Source organism: Bactrocera dorsalis, chromosome 5 (genome assembly GCF_023373825.1).
Source record: "Bactrocera dorsalis isolate Fly_Bdor chromosome 5, ASM2337382v1, whole genome shotgun sequence".
In the NCBI taxonomy this organism is placed as follows: domain Eukaryota; kingdom Metazoa; phylum Arthropoda; class Insecta; order Diptera; family Tephritidae; genus Bactrocera; species Bactrocera dorsalis.
This window is the reverse complement of record NC_064307.1, coordinates 52,096,152-52,118,861: the sequence shown is the minus strand read 5'-3', so window position 1 is coordinate 52,118,861 and position 22,710 is coordinate 52,096,152. Positions and strand designations below refer to the sequence as shown.

Sequence of the window (22,710 nt, the reverse complement as noted above, 5' to 3'; positions counted from 1 at the left end):
CTAGAACCGTGGCTCACCAATTGGAATGTTGGGTCTGAAAAGTCCATACAAATGGTGTCAGGCACGAAAAATAATTTTTCAAAGAGTCATAACCATAAGTCAATTAACTATAGGTTTTGTTACTGGTGTGGAATTGGAAAGACACTTTGCTGACTATTATTTTTGTTGTAGTTGAACAGAATAACTTTTATTTAGCAAAAATATTAACAGAAAAGCATAAAAAAACTATATATTTTTAATTTTAATTAAATATTTTGCATAAATACATACAAAGGAGAAATATTTGTTGAGCTTTTAGAAAAATCCAGAGATTGGTCGAAGCAAGCTGTAATTTGGAAACGGTAAAAATGAAATTAAAGTACCGTGGAAAGTGTTTCGAACATAAAGAGCCAATGTAATCTTTGTTTCTTAGACAAAGTATATTTTTTAAGTAAAATACAATTAAAGGTTTTAGCAAAAAATAGTTGAACATCATAATACTAATAAAGATTTGGGTTCATCTGAATTTTAACTGATTTAATTTCAATTTCACTGAATGGGCCTGAAAACCGCAACGGTGGTATAATATTGTACATTGATGGTTTTATAATAAAGCTGGAACTCTCAATATAATGAGCCATTCTCATTAAGTAAATCTAAAGACCATCAAGAAGTGGGGTCTTGTTTAAAAAAATGTATATACTCGGAATACCAATCTGTTATATGTGTCTACTCAAAAATGATTAACTTTCCTTTAGGTCAACTATGTGTGCACACAAAATTTCCATCTTTCATTAATTTATAAGACATCAGAGCAAAACCAACCACTGGATTACAAAAAATCCAGATTTTTGAGATCTTCCTTCATTTTTTTGAAATAAGGTCAAATTACTTCCATTGCACATCGAATTGGGGCTTATGAACCAAAAGCAAGGCATTAGACAAAAACATGTCCGTGTTTTGTTTCAAGAAAGTTTCCCGGTTTAAAAATGAAACACTAATAGCTGGTATTTTTGATTACCCGTGGGAGATCTCGAAAACTATGTATGTAAGTCTGAAGTAGACTTTCTAATTTGATCCCCATATTTTAATGATTTTTTATTTTATCAATTTCATTTAAACATTGAGTTTTTGAAACAATATATACTTTCCCAATCTTGTTTTATATTTTTATTAATATTAATCAATTTAATAATATTTCGACGAACATCTAAATTTTTACAACGAATTTGTTTTTACGCTTTCATGCAATGTTTTTTGGCACGGCAGTTTTAGTAATAGGAACCGGTAGGCCCCAAATTTGCGGACTTTCACGATTCCAAAATCGGGTATGAAGTGTGATCGAGGTTCTTTACTTAAAAAAAAAGAAACACAGAAACTCCAAATTAGATTTTGAATATTATTGTCATACGAAAGAACATTCTTTGGCATTTATTTTTTGAAGATTATCTCTTTGTGTCGGTCGCGGCTACGACCCAGATGGTATACCCGTTGAGTCCAATTTTCGAAGACTCGTTCGCCTATTTCGATTCATAAAGAGATGCTGCTGTAATCTCTACAACGTTAATATACAAATTCTAAGTACAACTTCTTCAAATTTCCGATAGAATGACGGACGATTTCTTAATTATGTCTTCTTCGATCTAAGTACCTGAACTACGGAGTATGCGTACATATGTACATATGTATAATAGAAAAGACAAAAATATACTATATCCTATAAGAATAAGGGAAAATGGTAGAATTTATCCGTATTTTTATTATTTGTATGAACTGGATCGTAAGGCCCTTAAAGATCGACAAAACTCTCTGAGCCTGTCACAAATCTGTTGAAACAGTTAATATCAGAAAAAATAAAAAACTTACAGGTTTCAGCCTCAGTTTTGCAAAAGCTGGAGAATAGAGGAGAAAATGCCTGAATGTTTCCGCCTCACCCTCCTCCATACAACTTCGTCAACTGTCGTCCGGCAAGATTTTAAGCCTTACCGCAGATTGGCTATTGAGTAGTTTCCAGTAAAAACTTGGCTTGGCTTGCTAAGCGGATTGATTTTGGAGTAGCTTGAAGCTTTTTCTAGTGAGGCCGGACCATTCTTTACTACCTTTGAACACATAGTTCAATGTTTGAAATAAATCCAGTTTTGAGCTTTGAATGCAAATATTGCGATTTGTGAGTCTAGTTTCGAACTTACTTACTTATTATGCAATCTGTCGAAAAAATAGGTTTGGTCTAATTTATTTTTTTTTTATAAAAAAAACATAATTAAAATGAATTCCATTGAAAATCTGCGAATTTATGTAACAAATGCAAAATGTTCGCCAAAAACCAATTAGATTTTGAACTAGCAAATATTTTTGTGAATATACATACGTAGATACATACATATGTATGTATACATATACATATGAATACATTCAGTTTAATACACACCTTGAAGGTTCGTTGAACTCTATTGACGAAATGAAAAGGTGCAACGCCTTCTGAAATATTCAGGATTCACACCTGTACATCAGCAATCACTCTCGAAACCGCAAATTATTGCTGGTCATTGATTTATTGCGTATCCCAACTGCCACTGGCGTTTAACGTAATGAAGAGCGTGACAAAATCTAAATCAAGTAGTCGCCAGATGTGGCACGCAGCAAGCAGGTAGGCCACTCTTCAGCTACTCGCGTGCACACACACAGACACCAGCGATGGAGATGTTTACCTAACTAACGTCGGCGCATCAGACAGGCAGACCGAACTGGAGACGGAATGTGACGCCTGCGCCAAAAATAGAAAAGAAACCAGGCCTACATATGTACATCAACTTATTTCTTAAATGAAAACAAACAATATGAACATAATGAATTGTTGTGTACAGATAAGCACCCGAAGGATGTAGAAAATGTTGAAAGAGAGCGAGAAGAATACAGCTGTGCGGCAAACGTGCGCCCTTTGTTTAGCCCTTGGCTGGCAGAAACAAACCACGACTAAACAAATGTTGGTAAAAATAAATTCACGGGCAGGAAAACACACTCACACAGCAACTAACAACAAAAAAGTAGCTGCCGCATTTTGACGACTGACTGCCTTGGCTCTGACTGAGTCGCTCGTGCGCGTTGGATGAGTGCACGAACACGAGGTTAATGAATGAAGCGACTGGCAGCAGCAGAGATCTGTTGATTTCAAAATAGCCACGTTTTGAGCGCGCAGCTGCGAAGCCACCACCAACAGCCGCAGCCAGCATCCGTGCCACAATCTACCCTTAGCTCATCCGGCTGCCGCTGCACTTTACGCCGTCGTACAACTCTACACACCGTGAACTAGTGTTTTAGCTGTATTTAATATTTGATTTCTTATTAATTCGTCGCTGCGCACACGGCTGGCAACAGGAAATCGGGGTAGCGAAATTACCGGCTTGATCGCCGAGTGTGTTAGGGGAGACGCTAAGCGCTCAACGCACTTCGCAAACTAGTTTTTCTGCCAGCTTGCCTATCCTTGCGAGCGAATATAATAATTTAGGCGTATAGAAATTTGCTTTACACAGTCGCAGCGCTTTGTGTCTGGCTGCCCGCTTCCTTTGTAAACGCTTAAATTCAGGTAAGTAATGTAGCTATTGGCCATTTGGAACAATGCGATTTTCGGTTCTGGCTGCATACGCATTTCCTCAGACTCATTCTGCTCATTTTCGCCATGGTTGTGTGTTTGTATTTCTCTTCATTGGGTTAGTTTGCTTTGGGGTCAACGAACTTCTTGGAGAAGGAATGTGCAATTTTGGAATTGAGGCTAGCTGATAAAAATAAAGTTTTTACTGCCGCTATAAAATTATTTGAGACCGATTTTATGAAATAATGGCACAACGCACCGGATATTGGAGGAAGAGAGGTTTTAACTTATCAAAGTTATGGACTGTATTTTGTATTGTCAAACTTAAACAATTATAGATTTTCTCCCAGAGAAGCTGCTCATTTGTCGGAACCCCCGCTACCTAACCACTAGAGCATAGAGTTGTCATACGGACTGAACGATTGGAATCAAGCTCTTGTAAGGCATATTTTGTATTTGTGAAGGGTGTTATAGCTTCGCGCAAACCGAAGTTAATGATATCAATTGTGAACAATCAAATAATTCGATATCGAGATGTGTATGTACTCATTTAGACAACGTTGTTTTCAATACTTTGAACCCATTAATGCCTAGACCGATATTACGTCGCACAATTGGCCTTCAAATATTTTAACTGCAGACGCTCTTTCACCTTCCTCCTTAACGAAAGCAGTCTGACCAGTATCTATCATTACTACGTCCCTAAGGGGTTAGTGTAAACAGATTAAAAACAACTCTCATACTTTGATCATAATAATATACCGAACGATTATCCTTCTTCCACTCAAAAGAGCGGAATTAGCTGAGCCATAAAAGGAAAGAGTTTTAAGCGTTGCAATCTTAAGCTGCTCAGGCTACAGAAACAAAAAATTCACCAGCCAAAATTAAGAATTAGGTTAACGAAAGTTTATTACTGTTAAATGTTACTTGTTAAAAGTAGATAAAATATTTTTTAATGGCAAATAGTGAGTCTGTTAGATCAAATGTGCTGGATTGAGATTTGAAATCGTGACATAAACGGCGGAATGGTTCGTTTAATTCAAAATTTGTTCTAGAAAATTTTGAAAGTAAAGGTATTTAAAGTTAATATTAGACAACAGCGAGGGAATACAGACTGACCCATCACAAAAACTATCAAGCATTCCCCTACGACTAGAGAGTCGTAGGTAGATTAATTATTTTTATCCCAATAAAAATTATTTAAGAAAAAAAGTAAAAATTGTTTTTGAACGGACTCTAACTTCTCCGAATGGTATTCATAACTAGGGTTCCAAACCACAGAAGCATACTCTAGAGTATAGATCTCACCAAATATGTAAAAAATTTTGTAGCAAGCCGATCCCTAAATTCTTTAGACCAATGTTTAACAAAAGTAAGCTTAGCTTTAAAAACCGATGAAGATTAAAATTAAGTTTGGGGCCCATAGTTAGTCAACAGAACTACATACTTGCTCCAAACTAAAGTTTTGTATTACGTATGAAGTGGGGTCTAAAGATCTACGTGAAATGCACATCGTTTTACATTTTTTAAGGTTCAATTGCATCCACTCTTATGTAAAGGATATAAATGATTTTTTCCATATTGATTGAAATAAGCCTTGCTTAAGAGATGCATTAAATTGTTTTGTTAGGGGTTGGTACGTATATACGAGTATATATTTGACACATTTTTTAAGAAAGCATGAGGGAATCTGCGTCATAATTGAATGATTGCTTTCATATATTTAACTGATATAAGATGTCAACTTCGGAAACAGAAGGTGCATTAATTAGAGAAATTATTAATTATTAGAAATCTTGCGTTTAGAGTTGACGAAACCATAGAACAATTTTGAATTACGTATAATATCATTTTTATACTCTTGTAACATGTTGCCACAGAGTATTATAGTTTTGTTCATCTAACAGTTGTACGTATCACCTAAAGTTGAAATTCGTGTAATAGGACCACTGCCACGCCCACAAATCGCCATTAACCGAAAACATATAAAGTGCCATATCTAAGCACTAAATTAAGATATAAAATTGTAATTGACACAGGGGATCGCTGTAAAAACTTTTGAAAAATGTACATTTCTCGTAAACCACTTAAGCTACAACAACCAAGTTTGCTAATTTCAAACCTTATAAGAACTTCTCCTGACAATGTGAAAATGGATGAAATCGGAGGATAAGCCCGCTCACTCTCCACTTGTTAAAAACCACTAAAAGCGCGTTAAATCAATAACTAAATATGCCAGAGACATTAAATTTAACCACCGAGGTGGTATGAGAAAATTTTATGGGAGCTGATATGAAAATTGGACGATGGGCGTGACACCGGCCACTTTATTTTTTTTTAATTATTATTTTCATTGTACCTAGTATATAAAAATAAAATACTATCAAAAATTCTGGTCTAAATAATTAGGAAATATACTTAAAAGCTAAATGTTAAGAAATACATTTGCTGCTACTGTTGTCTTACTACTAGGTCGGAAGGCTTGAGTTGGGCTCCGTAGGCCCAAACTGGCTTTAGGGCTTAATTATATAATAACAGTTTGTTTTGTATTGATAGCTTGGATTTCCTGCCAACTAGGTGGTAAAGTTTGCCAAATTTCATATCAAGCTCGCTCCTTTTTTTTAACATGCTCTTTCCAGCGTAGCTTAGCATCTTAGGTGATACCTAGGTACTTAGCACTGTTATGGTGTGGTATAGGAACGTTATTTATATAAATTGACTGCTTTTTCATGGTAAAGTCGACATGAAAAGAATTGGTGTCGTTTAATTTGATGCGCCACTTAGATACCCACTTAGTAATTGCGTTGACTGCTGTCTGCACTCGTCGACTAGATACTGAAGTTGACTCTCCAGCTGCTAACAAAGCTGTGTCATCCGCAAATGTCGCTGTCACATAACTAGAATCAGATGAGAGGTCACTGGTAAAAAGCAAATAAAGCATTGGCCCCAACACGCTTCCCTGGGGAACACCAGCTTCTATAGGTTGAAAGTTTGAATACGCATCCTCTTGCTTAATGCGGAAGTATCTGTCTTTTAAGTATGAAGCAATTATTTCACAAAATTGTTTGGGTAGCATGTATTTCAATTTGAGCAGTAGAACCGTATGCTCAACTTTGTCAAAAGCTTGAGACACGTCCAAAAACCGTACAAACGTTCTTTTTATCGATTGTATTTTCAATGAAATTAACGATTCGGTGTACCTGGTCAATTGTTGAATGGTGGTCACAGAGGCCAAATTGATGTGTTGGTATTAGGTGTTTCTGAGCGATTATTGGTTTGAGCCTATTTATAAGTATATTCTCAAAGATTTTAGATAAGGCTGGCAGCAGCGAAATTGGTCTGTATGATGGAACATCGATTATTGGCTTACCCGGCTTAGGTTTCGTTATGACTTCGGATACTTTCCAAAGCGATGGCACGTATCTTAGGCATAAAGCACTGTTTATAATGTTTACAAGTTTTTGTATACAATTCTTTGGTAAATTGCGTAATATTTCTCCAGTTATTACATAAATCGTACCTAGGTGCTTTTTTGAGTCTTGTGTTCCCGATAAGATTTTTAATTTCTTTAATAGTAACAGGCGAAATGCTATTGTATGGATCCATCTAACTATTTTCACAGTTTATCTCATACCCATCGTTAGGCGTAAATGTGGTTCTCAAAGGATTTGCAAATACGGCAGCTTTCTGTTCATTTCTTTTGGCCCATGTAGTTTCGTTTAGTTTTAATGGTGCTACATGTTTTATTTGTTTATTAATATTTCTTGCAGCTTTCCAGAGTGAATAGTCGGTGGATTTATCATTTATCATTTATTTATCATTTTATTTTGAAGGAAAAATGTTTAAACTCTTTAATTTGTGCTCTTAGTTTCGCTGCACATTTACTAAGCTCAGGTTTGAGAGCAGAGGACCTAGTTTGCAGCCATCTCCGTCGAAGCTTGCGCTTTTTATGGATACTTCCTAAGATGTGTTTTGGGTATTTGGTACCACTTAGATTCACGCGGGTATTTGTGTACTCTTCCATGCAGCAGTCGAGTCCAACTCGATACCAGTCGATATGTGCTTAAGCTTTGAGTTGACTTTATTCAATATACCTTTAAATTTATACCAATTATTGTGTTTATTACATAACGTTGGCTTGGCGGCCGAAATAATTGGCTTTTCTTACAGAGTTAGTAGCACTGGACAAGGTTCAGAGCTTAGGTCTGAGCAATCAGTTTCGGTATTTTATTGATTATAAAGAAGTGAACTTTCGGGACCCACTTAATAATATTAAACTCAAGACGGTTACATGAGATTAAATAATACACGTTTAATAATAGTAAGAGGAATGTTTTATTAATATTAAATTATATTTTGGTATCTTTGGTACTCACTTTTTAGTGCGAAGTATGTAGTGGTTGCTTATTTTTAATAATAGAGATCAAGTTTGCTGAAATTGCTGAAAGTTTTATTCTGAGATCGGGTTCCACTTCCAGTCTGTTTCGATATTTATTTTTAAGGTAAACTAGTGTTGAAAACCCAGCTTCACATTTGTAGGTGGTCACCAAAGGCATTAAAAAAATCATTGCTTGATGAGCTAGTATTGCGTATTCTTGACGACAAGATAACCAAAAATCAATCAATGGTCTTGTATCAAATGTATCCTTGAGTGCTCTATCAGTTGACAGTTCAATCAACGAATCGACATCTGAATCAGGCAAATTTGTTTCGGAATCTAACTTGAATGTAAATGGGTTTCTTATCCAAGCTTTGTTGCTATCGATTAGAGGAAAATATTCTTGAAGATTCCTCTCCAGCTCTAATAAATGTTCTTTAAATTGAATATTGTACTGTTTCACATAAATAACTAAATGCTTTAAAGTTTCCTGTCTCCGAGCGTTGTAACCACACTATAAGCTTTTTTCTTGCAGCTTCCACTTTGTCTTTCACTTTAAATATTATTACATTGTTACCATGTTTAGATTATTTAAAAATTCAAAAATATCAAATATGTAAGCCATTTTTTACCAACCAGTTAACATCATGAAATCTGTCCTTGAATTCAAATATTACATCTATAGCTGTTGGGGGATGTTGCTCCAAAAAAACTTTTACTTCTTCTTTTTATTCAATAAGCCTTTTTAAGACATTACCTCTTGACAGCCGTCGCACCTCACAGTGTAAAAGAAGATCTTCGTGATCACTTCCCATTCCTTTGCACAAAACAGAGAACAATCTTGAGTTAAGTGGATGAGATTTTATGAAGTTAATGAACTTTACACACTCTTGCATCGTTGCCGCCAAGGGTAAGGGCATTTTTTGACGGCTAATGCTTCTCTATGAATGCTACAGTGCGTGTATGGAACACATTCCGCAGCTATGGCTTTTATCCTTGGATAAAGTCCAGTACGAATGCCTGACATTGCTCGTACGCGATCACTACTTAATCCCACACACTTCTTCCATTCAATGGTATTTTTGTTGATATAATCATAAATCAAGTCAAATATTTCTTCGGAGGTCATTCATGTTGGCAAAGTCAGCGGTGAGTGGCACGTGCGGGCGGGTGCGTCGATCTCCGCTTACGAATATTACGATGCATCGATCGATCGATAGTAGGTATTATTTTGAAAACAAGGCGGGAACGTTGCGGCCCGGTATTTTATTTTGATGGGCCGGTACCGGGTCGCGACCCGGCATTTGGGAAACGCTGCTGTAGGCCAATAAGTGGGGTTTCCTGTAGAAACAAAATTGCATTAAACTGCTTGTATAGCTTTGAGAAGTTCTCGACCTTTGGTTGTAGTTAAACGATATCCCCAATGAGTGTGTTTTACGTTAAAGTCGCCACCAATGATATACCTTCCGTCATATTTTCTTAGTAAATTCATATACGTTTCTATTTTTATATTATGTCTAGGTGGACTATAGAGAGCAATAAGATACAATGGGTGATTGTGCAATTTAACTGAAATTGTTGTAGCTTGAATTTCTTCCATCTTAATCGGATCTTCCTCGCAGTGTTTAATACTGCTTTTGATAATTATAGCGCTCCCTCCTCGTGCTGAGTTTGTCGGGTGTGGTGTGTGATATAATTCATAATTTTTAAATTTAAAAAATGATTGGTTTGTAAAATGCGTTTCAGATAATAGACATATATCAGTATTTCTGAAGTGTAGGGAGGATGGAGTCATGTGTAGAAGTTCACGCAAGTGAGGAAAGTTCTCTGATCGCCATTCACTTGGGAGTGGCCAGAAACGATTCTTTTGCATATGACTAAAGCAGCTCACGACTTCCGGTCTTTGACCAAGTATTCTCTGGGTAGCCTAAGAACATCCGTTTGAAGGCGAGCTAACGTGAGAAGGCGAAACATCCCTTCATAGGGTTGTGCGCTGGGTTTGGGACCCGCCACGTAAAAAAACACCCCCAATGAAAAGGAACAACAAGCCTCGGATGAGTGACCCCCCTTTTGATGACGACCATGGCAAACGAAATAAGGACTACGAATTGAGGGCATGCACCTGGAATGTCCGGTCCCTTAATTGGGAAGGTGCCGCTGCCCAGCTGGTTGATGTCCTCGTGAAAATAAAGGCTGACATCACCGCCGTCCAAGAAATGCGATGGACGGGACAAGGACAGAGACAAGTAGGTCCTTGTGACATTTACTACAGTGGCCATATAAAGGAGCGCAAGTTTGGTGTTGGATTCGTGGTGGGAGAGAGACTCCGTCGCCGAGTACTATCATTCACTGCGGTGAATGAACGTCTAGCCACAATCCGCATCAAAGCGAGGTTCTTCAACATATCGCTGATTTGCGCCCACGCCCCGACGGAAGAGAAGGACGATGTGACCAAAGATGCCTTTTATGAGTGCTTGGGGCGCACTTATGAGAGATGCCCCCGCCACGATGTCAAAATCGTGCTTGGCGACTTTAACGCCAGGGTGGGCAAAGAAGGTATCTTTGGCACTACGGTCGGTAAATTCAGCCTCTACGACGAAACATCCCCAAATGGGTTGAGGCTGATCGACTTCGCCGGGGCCCGAAATATGGTTATCTGTAGTACTAGGTTCCAGCATAAGAAGATACATCAAGCTACCTGGCTGTCTCCGGATCGAAAAATCAGCAACCAGATCGATCATGTTGTGATAGACGGAAGACACGTCTCCAGTGTTTTAGATGTGCGTGCACTCCGAGGTCCTAACATCGACTCGGACCACTATATTGTTGCAGCCAAAATTCGCACCCGCCTCTGTGCAGCAAAAAACGCACGCCAACAAACACAAGGAAGGTTCGACGTCGAGAAGCTGCAATCACAACAGACAGCCGAACGTTTTTCTACTCGGCTTGCACTCCTGCTCTCTGAGAGCACTCATCAACAATTCGGTATAAGGGAACTGTGGGACGGCATTTCAAACTCCTTACGTACAGCTGCAACCGAAACCATTGGTTTTCGGAAAGTGCAAAAGAACAGCTGGTACGACGAGGAGTGCCGTGTCGCAGCGGAGAGAAAACAGGCTGCCTACCTCGCAACGTTACGATCGACCACAACACGTGCGGGATGGGATAGATACCGAGAGTTGAAGAGAGAAGCGAGACGCATTTGCAGACAGAAGAAGAAAGAGGCCGAAATGCGTGAGTACGAACAGCTCGATAAGCTGGCCGACAGGGGTAATGCTCGAAAATTCTACGAAAAGATGCGGCGGCTTACAGAAGGTTTCAAGACCGGAGCATACTCTTGTAGAACCCCCAAAGGTGATCTAGTTACTGATGCCCAGAGCATACTTAAATTATGGAGGGAACACTTCTCCAGCCTGCTGAATGGTAGTGAAAGCACAACACCGGGAGAAGGCGAACCCGATTCCCCAATCGATGACGATGGAGCAGACGTTCCATTACCCGACCATGAAGAAGTTCGAATAGCAATCACCCGCCTGAAGAACAACAAAGCGGCAGGGGCCGATGGATTGCCGGCCGAGCTATTCAAACACGGCGGCGAAGAACTGATAAGGAGCATGCATCAGCTTCTTTGTAAAATATGGTCGGACGAAAGCATGCCCAACGACTGGAATTTAAGTGTGCTATGCCCAGGCACGTAGCCAGGGGGGGGGCTAGAGGGCTGAAGCCCCCCCCGAAATAAGGACATTTTTTAAATAAATCGCAAATAAAAAAGATTTATCACTGACTGAATCTTTTGAAACTCTTATACACAACTCAGCTCAAACCTATAACCGTCGTACTCATCTACACTAGAAGTTGTCTGAAAACTTATCAAAAGTCATACTTAAGCGTTGTACAGATCTCCACCTTGATATGGCGAAGTTGGTTGGCCAGGGATATGACGGAGCAGCAAACATGTCAGGGCATTTAAGTGGAGTGCAAACCAGGATAAGACAACTGTATCCAAAAGCGCGTTCAATACGGAACTGCCTTGGTATTGTCAATGAAATAGAAAATTTATTTAGAAACCATTCAAATGCAAACATAACTTTCCAGGACGTTATACAGAAGCACGCACCAGAAAGCAAAAAAAGACGACTTGTTCGCCTTTGTGAAACAAGGTTTATAGAAAGGCATGAAAGCATTATAAGCTTTGTGGAGCTTTTCAAATTCATTGTACTAAGTTTGGAAATAATTTCGAGTAAGACATGGTCCATTTCGTCTAAAGCATCAGCCTTCTTAGCAGCGGTAGAGAAAAGCGATTTTTTGCTTAGTCTATTCGTCTGTGAGCAATTGTTCAGCTTAACGCTGCCACTGTCTGTGCAACTCCAAGAAAAATCTATGGATTTTGTATCAGCAGTGAACCGAGCCAAAGAATTAATAAGAACTCTGCACCAGATAAGAGAAACAGCGGAATCAACATGCTAATGTTAAAGCATCTAGGCTCGACGGAAGTAAAATATCTCACCAAGGTCCTCAACCTGTCGCTCACCACTATTCAAATACCCGATGTGTGGAAAGTCGGAAGAGTGGTCCCACTACTGAAACCTGGGAAACCCGCCAACAAAGGGGAATCTTATCGACCGATAACTCTCCTCTCCCCAGTAGTGAAGACACTTGAGGCCTTGTTACTCCCGACCTTCACTTACCACCTGAGCCTAGCCAGCCACCAGCATGGTTTCCGCAAAGTGCACAGCACCACCACAGCACTTAGCGTCATAAACGCCCAGATAGTTCGTGGCCTCAACCAGAAACCACCCTGCGAAAGAACGATCCTCGTAGCGTTGGACCTGTCAAAAGCTTTTGACACGGTCAACCACACAACGCTACTGCAGGACATTGAAAAAACCACTCTCCCTCCAGGGCTTAAGAGGTGGACCATGAACTATCTGAACGGTCGTCAGTCATCCGTACTATTTCGAGGTGAAACATCTAAACTTAGAAGAATTAAACAGGGGGTTCCGCAGGGTGGTGTCCTCTCCCCGTTACTGTTTAATTTCTATATCTCGAAACTTCCTCAACCACCAGAGGGGGTCTCCATAACCTCGTACGCTGATGACTGCACGATATTGACGTCGGGCAATGGAATCGATGGCATGTGTTCGAAAGTGAACAGCTACCTCTCCGACCTTTCTCGTTTCCTCACTGCACGGAATCTCCAACTTTCCCCCACCAAATCCACAGCGACCATATTCACAAACTGGACGAAGGAGTATAGACTTGAGCTTGATATTGCAGTCGACGGCGTCAAAATTCCGACTGTCAATAACCCTAAAATTTTAGGCGTAACCCTTGATAGTCTATGCTCCTTCTCTCCCCATACGACCGCGATTATCGCCAAAGTACAGAGCCGCAACAAGATCCTCAAGTCGCTAGCCGGCAGCACATGGGGAAAAGACAAAGAAACGTTGTTGGCAACTTACAAGGCAATCGGCCGGCCGGTCCTCAACTACGCAGCACCGATATGGTTGCCTGGATGCAGTGGCACGCAGATGAGGAAACTACAGACCTGCCAGAACACAGCACTCCGGACTACGACGGGTTGTCTCTTGATGTCTCCCATCGAACACCTCCATAGTGAGACGCGCATGCTTCTTGTAAAGGAGCATAATGAACTCCTCTCCAGGCAGTTCCTGCTGGGGTGTTTCCGTAGGAATCACCCTTGCAGCCATCTGCTTGGAGCGGAGCCGCCTCCTAGGAGCATCAAGAGGTCATTCCTCGACTACGTCGACGACATCGTACAGTACGCCGACCGCACTTCGGACGCTACAGACTTCAGACAGGCACTGACCGCCATTCACAGTGGAGCCATTAACACCTTCACCGACTCCCTTCCCGTGAATGGCGTTCTTGGAGTCAAAGCACCACCTATTGCAGATGAAGAGCTCCAGTTGCCGCGAGAAACGCGAGTGACCCTAGCGCAACTTCGTTCTGGGTACTGTAGCAGGTTAAACTCCTACTTATCCAGAATCGACCCCGACATTAGGTATTAATGTATGTCCTGCATGCAACGAGTCTCCGCATGACACTGGCGACCTCTTTGCATGCCCCACAAACCCCACCCATCTAACACCCTCTTCCCTTTGATCCGACCCCGTCGAAACAGCACGTTTCTTGGGCCTACCGATAGATGATCTCGACGACAACACAAAAAACCCTAACCATCCTAACGGGGATTAGAAAACCGAAAAAACAACAAACTACAACAGAAACAGCGGATGGTTTTTTCAACGATATTTTCCAAACAGCATCACAAATGTCTAAAGATCTTTTTGACACTTCGCGTCAAACTACTCGTGCTAATCCACCTTGCACAACCCCTGAAAGCCACTTCAGAGTTACAATATTTATTCCATGCGTTGATGCTCTGATTCAAAAGATGACAGAACGTTTATTAGTGAATGAGGATATACTCTCGTCATTTCAAATTCTACTCCCAGGTTTTGCTGCAATTGATAATGCCGAAGAATTAAAAAATTTAACTATTTACTTCGAGGAGCAAATATCAATGACAGCATTAAAATCAGAGTATCGATTGTGGTGTGCCAGCTTATCAACAATAGATCCAACCATAGAAGTGGTGACATTACTGCAACATTGCGATGCAACGTATTTTAAAAATATTCACTACCTGCTTACAATTTTACCAACTCTTCCAGTGAGGACCGCTTCCTTCGAAAGAACTTCTTCAACCTTAAAAAGAATAAAAACTTTACCACGCAGTGTGATGGGCAATGAGCGGCTGAGTGCACTTGCTGTTATTGCAGTGCACTGGGATATTAAAATAGATCCAGATGAAGTAATTAATGATATGGCAAACAAGAAGAAAAGAAAAATATTACTTATTTAAGTTACAACTACCAAATCATTTAAGTAATATGTATATGAATTTATATCGTTTTTTTTAATAAACAGAAAATTTAAAGTTTATACATATATGTTTTTACTTCAGCCCCCCCCGAAATGAAAAGCTGGCTACGGGCCTGGCTATGCCCAATCCATAAAAAAGGAGACCCCACAATCTGCGCCAACTACCGTGGGATTAGCCTCCTCAACATCGCATATAAGGTTCTATCGAGCGTACTGTGTGAAAGATTAAAGCCCACCGTCAACGAACTGATTGGACCTTATCAGTGTGGCTTTAGACCTGGCAAATCAACAACCGACCAGATATTCACCATGCGCCAAATCTTGGAAAAGACCCGTGAAAGGAGAATCGACACACACCACCTCTTCGTCGATTTCAAAGCTGCTTTCGACAGCACGAAAAGGAGCTGCCTTTATGCCGCGATGTCTGAATTTGGTATCCCCGCAAAACTGATACGGCTGTGTAAACTGACGTTGAGCGGCACCAAAAGCTCCGTCAGGATCGGGAAGAGCCTCTCCGAGCCGTTCGATACCAAACGAGGTTTCAGACAAGGCGACTCCCTATCGTGCGACTTTTTCAATCTGCTGCTGGAGAAAATTATTAGAGCTGCAGAACTGAATCGAGCAGGTACAATCTTTTATAAGAGTGTACAGCTGCTGGCGTATGCCGATGATATTGATATCATCGGCCTCAACACCCGCGCCGTTAGTTCTGCTTTCTCCAGGCTGGACAAGGAAGCAAAACGAATGGGTCTGGCAGTGAACGAGGGCAAGACGAAATATCTCCTGTCATCAAACAAACAGTCGTCGCACTCGCGACTTGGCTCCCACGTCACTGTTGACAGTCATAACTTTGAAGTTGTAGATAATTTCGTCTATCTTGGAACCAGCGTAAACACCACCAACAATGTCAGCCTAGAAATCCAACGCAGGATAACTCTTGCCAACAGGTGCTACTTCGGACTGAGTAGGCAATTGAGAAGCAAAGTCCTCTCTCGACAGACAAAAACCAAACTCTATAAGTCTCTCATAATTCCCGTCCTGCTATATGGTGCAGAGGCTTGGACGATGTCAACAGCGGATGAGTCGACGTTGCGAGTTTTCGAGAGAAAAATTCCGCGAAAGATTTATGGTCCTTTGCGCGTTGGCCACGGCGAATATCGCATTCGATGGAACGATGAGCTGTACGAGATATACGACGACATTGACATAGTTCAGCGAATTAAAAGACAGCGGCTACGCTGGCTAGGTCATGTTGTCCGGATGGATGAAAACACTCCAGCTCTGAAAGTATTCGACGCAGTACCCGCCGGGGGAAGCAGAGGAAGAGGAAGACCTCCACTCCGTTGGAAGGACCAAGTGGAGAAGGACCTGGCTTCGCTTGGAATATCCAATTGGCGCCACGTAGCGAAAAGAAGAAACGACTGGCGCGCGGTTGTTAACTCGGCTATAATCGCGTAAGCGGTGTCTACGCCAATTAAGAAGAAGAAGAAGAATAACTTCTAATTCCTTTTTACTTTTGGAAAGGCCATTAGCGTTCTATAGCATTATTCTCTAAGAGTTACTGTTCATCAATCAATTGTAGACGGTACTCAAGAGCGTTGAGCCGCTGATTAAAGGACTTAAGACCAAAACCTACCTTATGACCAAAAATTGTTTAAGTCCAATGAGAACTGTTCAAATCGCTAAGTACCGAATATTTAGACCCCGGTGCCTATAGTTGACTTTCAAAAATGTCGTCAGTATCTGATATATGTATATACGTAGGTTGCTATATATATGTCTGGACTAGGCAACACTAAGTGTTGCCAGGTGCAATCTGACATTTCCATTGGAAAGTTTGACATTTTTTAGCATAACATCACTCAGAACGTTTTGTAATTTAATCGTGAATTGTTTTATTTACAGGGAATTAAAAAAATCATCTCGGCCAAAAAATGGAATTAACTCGTGAACATTTTCGTGCGATCATTTCTCACAACTTTCGACGTGGATTATCACGACAAGAGTGCATCGATCGTTGTGCCAGAAAACATCGATGCCGTAAGTGAACTGATAATGCAAGACCGTCATGTAACATACCTTCAGATAGAGGCATGCCTATGCATTTCTCACACCAGCATACATTCGATATTGCATGAACACCTGGCCGTAAAAAAGGTTTGTTCTCGTTGGATCCCGCACAATTTGACAAAAAAAGGCTCGTGTGGATTGGTGTAAAGAAATGATGAAAAAATACGATCGCGTTTATAAGATCGTCACAGGTGACGAATCATGGATCTATGCGTATGAGCCCGAAACAAAACAGCAATCGACCGTGTGGGTCTTCCAAGACGAGCCCAATCCAACGAAAAAAAATGCCTATTTTCATTATTAGGCCAGAAATATATATAGCAGCCCTCGTAACTGAAATTAAGGGCTAATCTTTCTCGCATCTGGTATATTAAAATGGGTTGAATTGGGCCAATATGTGAGTTATCCCAATGAAAATAAGAGAGCGTGTTTTATTGATAACAGTGTATCTTTGCGCCTAAAATATATGTGTAACCTATATAACTAATATCATGCTTTTCGAACATCATCTGTTAAAGTATTTCCCTGGCTTTCTTTCTTTCAAGTTGAAAGAGTACTAAATGTTCGGTTGCACCTAAACTGAGCCCTTCTTTACTTGTTTACTTTGTTTATGTAATTATTATAACATACATACTTGTATGTATTTTGCTAAACCAATTGTAGATGCTATTTAGAATATTTTGAAAAGTCATCAACTAAACCAGTTTTTTTAAGAAGTTTGAAAGAACGAAATTTTTTTATTTACATCTCGAAAACCACAAGTTAGAACTTATTCTTTGAGTATCGAAACACATCTTTCACATAAATTTAAAAACGTTTCATTAAAATGGAAGACACTAGATTCAATATTGCCACTGTAATCTGGTAAGTTACCTCAAAGTTCGCAATTAATCTTCTTAAAATTAGCTTTCGCAAAGTTGAACCGAGAACAAAAATTTGGTGTATTATTATGAAGTAAGTTGGCTATTATTTTGATATCAATTTCCAAAGCAGGATGAGAAGCAGAGGACTCTTGGCGAAGGATCATATCGGATAACAGAGAATATCGTTATCAACGTAACCCAGATCTAAAGACTTACCAAACTTGTTTGAAATATCAATAATAATTAATAGATTTCCACTATACATAAATTGAAATCTCACATAACAATCATGGAATCAGTATTGTTAGCCCTGCAGAAAATATTATTTATTGAGGCGGTACACAAAAAAGAGTTAAGTAAATATGGCCGCCATTAACGCAAATTCGAATGCATTTAAATTCAATGAATTCTTCATGAGGAACTTCAACTTCTTCAGATGCAATTGATGAATGACACCATCTCCTATACTGCTCAGCGCCTCCTATCATGCCGAATCTCTGTGCATTATAAGTGTCATAATGATTTGTGGTTAAATTTGAGTTGGACTTTAGAAATTAATATAATGGGTTGCAGTGCTTCAGACGTCATTCATAGTCACACATAAAATGTGATAGCACTTACGGAAATTAGATCTGAGAACTAAAAGTAAATCTACATTAAAGTTCGATGTATATGCTCGATGATTTGAACAAATAACAATGCAAAGATCCGTATTTTTTTTACTCTCATCCCATTCTCCTTTATGTAAGTAACTCATTTAATAAAACACTGTTACAACATTTGGCGTTCGTTATTGGCACTTCTGCTATATACAAATAAGAATTGTCCGACAACTATAACAGAAAACATAAGGTTATTAAAGATTATTTCTAGCCCCCTCTCGGTATGACTATATTATATCATTGTATTATACATTTAATGCATATCTAAAGCAACTCTCACAATTGTCCACATTAATGATGTATATGGGCTCCCAACAGAGGAGCTGATAGAGCAGTTGACGCTGGATATTTTTTTCAAACATTTGAACATTTCATCATGATTAAAGAGTATTAATTTGAGGCACATGAGACAACGTTTTCTGATAGTGAATCAGATCCGTGATTTTTCAGGAACCTCGTTGAAAGCATGAATTTGTATCTCTAAAAAACGAATAAGTTAAAGGCATTGTAGCACTGAAGCAAAGGAGCTGTATAGACAAGTAAGTCCACAAATCAGTTAATTATACTTTTATTATGGCCGCCGACTGTTTTAAAATATATATTATAAATGCTTCTGAAATAAAACATTACTAAATAATATATATCGATGTTATGTTAATGAAAAGATCATAGGAATGACGAAGAAAAAAGCAAAATTCAGGCGTAAAAAATAAATTGAAATTATTTTGGTGAAATTCATGTTTCAAGAAGCATATGTCATTAGAACGTGTATATGGATTAAAAATTTTAGCGATCCTGTCTTTGGTTCATTTTTCTACAGGTGCATGGCCGGGCCTGCTTAGCATTTTCATCGTTCTCCGGGCAAATACTGACTCGGGTAGTTGAAGCTCTAATGGAATAGGAAGGATCAGTATTGCATGCAAAGGCTAAGGCCTCCTCCTTAGAGATCGAGACTCTCTGTTTTGCACTTGAATTTCGCGATGGTTCCGTCTCAATATCTCTATCAGTTCCCATTCCCATTTCCGTTTCAGTTTGGTTTTTGCTCGAGCTTGAATACCTGGATTCCTCATTATTTACGTGTGCATTATCATTCATATCGGGAGTTTGCGGCTGTTGTGGTTGTAGCGGCGGTGGTGGTGGTTTTCGTTTCTTTCTAATGCAACAGCAAACTACTTCGTCCACCGAACCTGGTGCGGGTGGTTCTGCATTCAATTCCGGTTCAGGTTTCCAATTCTGGGCTTCCGCCAGAGTGCAAAGTTGCCGACGCAATTGCTCGAGAATGTAATGCTGTTTGTGTCGCACTTCACCCATACTTAGGGAATCCCTTTTTATTGGCGGCATTTCGTCTTTTTCTTCGTCGGGATTAAATGCCAGATGTTCGAGTTCGAGAAGCAGATCATGACGTTCACTAGGTTCGGCTTGAACTATTTGTCGTATGCGGAATTGCAAACGCGCAAATTGTGTCGTTAGTGTTAGGAATGCGCGTTGGAGACATGTAAACTCGCACTCCAGTCGACGGATATACTCGAGGTGATTCACACTCTCCTGATTCGGATACCAAAGATATAGTAGCTCAAATGGCTTTAGTCCGAAGTTACAGCCTTCTACGTCAGCGTGTTGAGAATCGGTCGGACTGTTACCACCCGAATTTTTGCCATCTTTGTTTTTCATTACTCTAAATAAACAACGTTATTTTCCCCTTGTTTCTCTACAACAAAGAAGCAGTTAAGATCTTCTAAGTTGTCGGTCACTAACGTGGCTTAGGGTTTTTTATTGCGAAAACGAGTTGGTTTTTATGTACCGGCCACGTATGTATAGTAAACAAACGTTTTATCCAAAAAATAAAATTTTTTTAATTTTGAATTTTGACTGAGAACAAAATTTTTTCATTTTGACATCTTTACATAATACGTGTTTTTATAAAGAGCTGAAATACTTCGCAATCGATATTGTTTTATGAGCAATTCTAGGTGATTAATTTAAATAAAATTTTCGTAACTGTTATAAATTCGAGAAATAAATAAAAACTACGGAAGTGCACCGCGTAACTCTAGCCTAGTGAAATACCCACAAACTGTCCACATGTCAGTAGAAATATAAATTTTCTAGGTTCATTTTGACCCTATCCGTTTTTGAAATACCTGTGCGAGTCTCACAATAGCCGACGTGTGTAAGAGGGAAAATTCATTAATTAAATAAATTTTTGACGGTCGCTGGGTCACTTTTGATAGCTTCACAGCGCTCTCTGCTTTCGATGTTCGATTTCCTTTCCGAAAAGAATTGAATTACCAACAGAAAACAAAACGATGATTCGATTCGGCTGCGATATTACTCTGTTTACGAAAATGTACTAATGATAATGAATTTCTCTTGCAATAATGGCACCAAAATATCAAAACTATCCTAGTTTGGATTTTTGTAACAATTATATCAGTCCAATATCCGGAAAATCCCTTCTTATATTCTTTCGAACTGAACTGCAGTTTTCAGGCATCTAGTTTCTTACTAATTTATGCTCATGATATTCATAACATTTCCAAATGGGTAAGGGACTTCAATTATAGAGCTAAAATTCACAAAAGTTATTTTAAATTCTTTAATATATGTATACAAATAATTCAATGTTTCAATATTCTATTTTTGTTTCTTTTTGAGCTACTAAATAAAAATATTTACAGTTAAATAATTTTGAACCATTAGTAGTAGTCTGGCTCCAATACACACAAGTCAAAATTAAAACTATATATATGTATGTATTTACGACTAACCCCGATTATCTGGTGCCAATATACACTCAACTGGGTTGTTCTGCTGCTGCTTGCATAGTTTCGGATTTCGACACCCCAATACTCGTATTTTTCTTGAATAAAGTCAAAGCCTCCTTTGGAAAAGTACACTCAGCATTCGTGCGTTTGTATATATCAAGTATTATAAGCAAAGCTCTATCAGCCCCTTGCGGCTGTGACTTGAACTTCTCGAGTGATGTTTGTCACTTTCACCTTCAGTTCCTCTCCTCTGGTCAGCTTTATTTCTACTCGAGGCCGAGTACTCCGAATCGGCACCACTCGTGAATGCATTATAATCCGGCTCGGAGTATTGCGTGGTATCCGATACTGTCGCAGAACTTCTTGTGCCTCCACGGTCGTTAGGGGCAGCCTGTGCATCATCACTGAATTTCGGTACATATTTGGAACTCCGCTCATCAGCCAGGGTGGCTAGTTGTTGATGGAGGTGATCGAGTATAAAATGTTGTTTGCGGCGTACGTCGCCCATATCTATGGAATCACGCTGTATGTGTGGCACCTCATCGTTTCCTCCGTTTGCAATATTGGATGCTAAATTTTCAAGATCAAGTAGCATATCATCGCGTTCAAAGGGTTCAGCGTGGACTATTTGTCGTATGCGAAATTGCAATCGTGCGAATTGTGTGGTTAGAGTAAGCACAGCGCGTTGTAGGGATGTAAACTCGGATTCCATTCGACGCACATATTCCAGCTCTTTAATACTTATTTGTTTCGGATACCAGAAATAAGTCTGATCATAGGGACTTTGTTCAGGGTTGCAACAGCACATGCCGTCGGGGTTGTAGTCATTATTTGAGTTTCGTTTGCTACTCTCGGAGTCCTTCTCTTCATTGACCTTCATTGTTTTCGTAAAATGATTTTGTAGTAAAAAGTTATTGAGTCCAGATAATTGTAAACAAAAAAATGTTAATTTTTATTAAATTTTGAATTTTGACTGAAAAATAAAAATACTATTTTGTAATTTATAAAAATGTTGGTTACCGAATGCTTGTAATGATAGTGAAGGCTATGAAAGGTACTCATTTAATGTGGCAACTGACAGATGGCAACTTAGGTTAAATGAGCGCTCCGGGGAAATTTTGCTATACTATAAGTTAGCTGTTCTTCATTTATTTGTCATCGTTTTTAACATGTTGCTACAGATAGATTTTCGGCCACATAGTTCGGTTCACATAGTCGGAACTTAGGAGTTTAAACAATTTTGATTCGATTTGAACAATTCTTCATCATTTGAGGTTTAAAAAGTACACGTTATATTACCATAAATACTTCTTTGTTTGTGTACTGGAAAGTGAAATAATCAAATGGAATTTAGTATTGTGCTATATGGGAAATAGACATGGTTGTAGTCCGATTTCGGCCATTTTCGCACTGTAACATAAAAATGTCAGAATGTTACACAACGAATTTGGTTTAAATCGGTCGTTTAAGTTTCGAAATATGTGATTTCACCTAA

At 39.3% G+C, this 22,710-nt stretch overlaps 2 protein-coding genes across 2 annotated transcripts; both read right to left on the bottom strand.

Annotated features, from left to right (window-relative positions):
• Positions 1 to 18,994: 18,994 nt before the first annotated feature.
• On the bottom strand, positions 18,995 to 21,365 carry LOC105225253 (uncharacterized). Its single transcript, XM_049458004.1, has 2 exons — positions 21,219 to 21,365; positions 18,995 to 21,016 (listed from the first exon to the last, which is right to left on the bottom strand). The coding sequence occupies exon 2, from the start codon at positions 20,119 to 20,121 to the stop codon at positions 19,237 to 19,239; it is 885 nt and encodes a 294-aa protein (XP_049313961.1). The 5' UTR covers positions 20,122 to 21,016; positions 21,219 to 21,365; the 3' UTR covers positions 18,995 to 19,236.
• A 3-nt stretch (positions 21,366 to 21,368) lies between these two features.
• Positions 21,369 to 22,251, bottom strand: LOC125778782 (uncharacterized). Its single transcript, XM_049458005.1, has one exon. It carries the CDS (start codon positions 22,093 to 22,095, stop codon positions 21,379 to 21,381), a length of 717 nt encoding a protein of 238 aa, XP_049313962.1. The 5' UTR covers positions 22,096 to 22,251; the 3' UTR covers positions 21,369 to 21,378.
• Between the last annotated feature and the right edge of the window lie 459 nt (positions 22,252 to 22,710).

What these genes read in the sequence shown, in the direction of transcription:
- LOC105225253 (XM_049458004.1), bottom strand. Translation starts at nt 20,121, where the DNA reads ATGAAAAACAAAGATGGCAAAAATTCGGGTGGTAACAGTCCGACCGAT.
- LOC125778782 (XM_049458005.1), bottom strand. Translation starts at nt 22,095, where the DNA reads ATGAAGGTCAATGAAGAGAAGGACTCCGAGAGTAGCAAACGAAACTCA.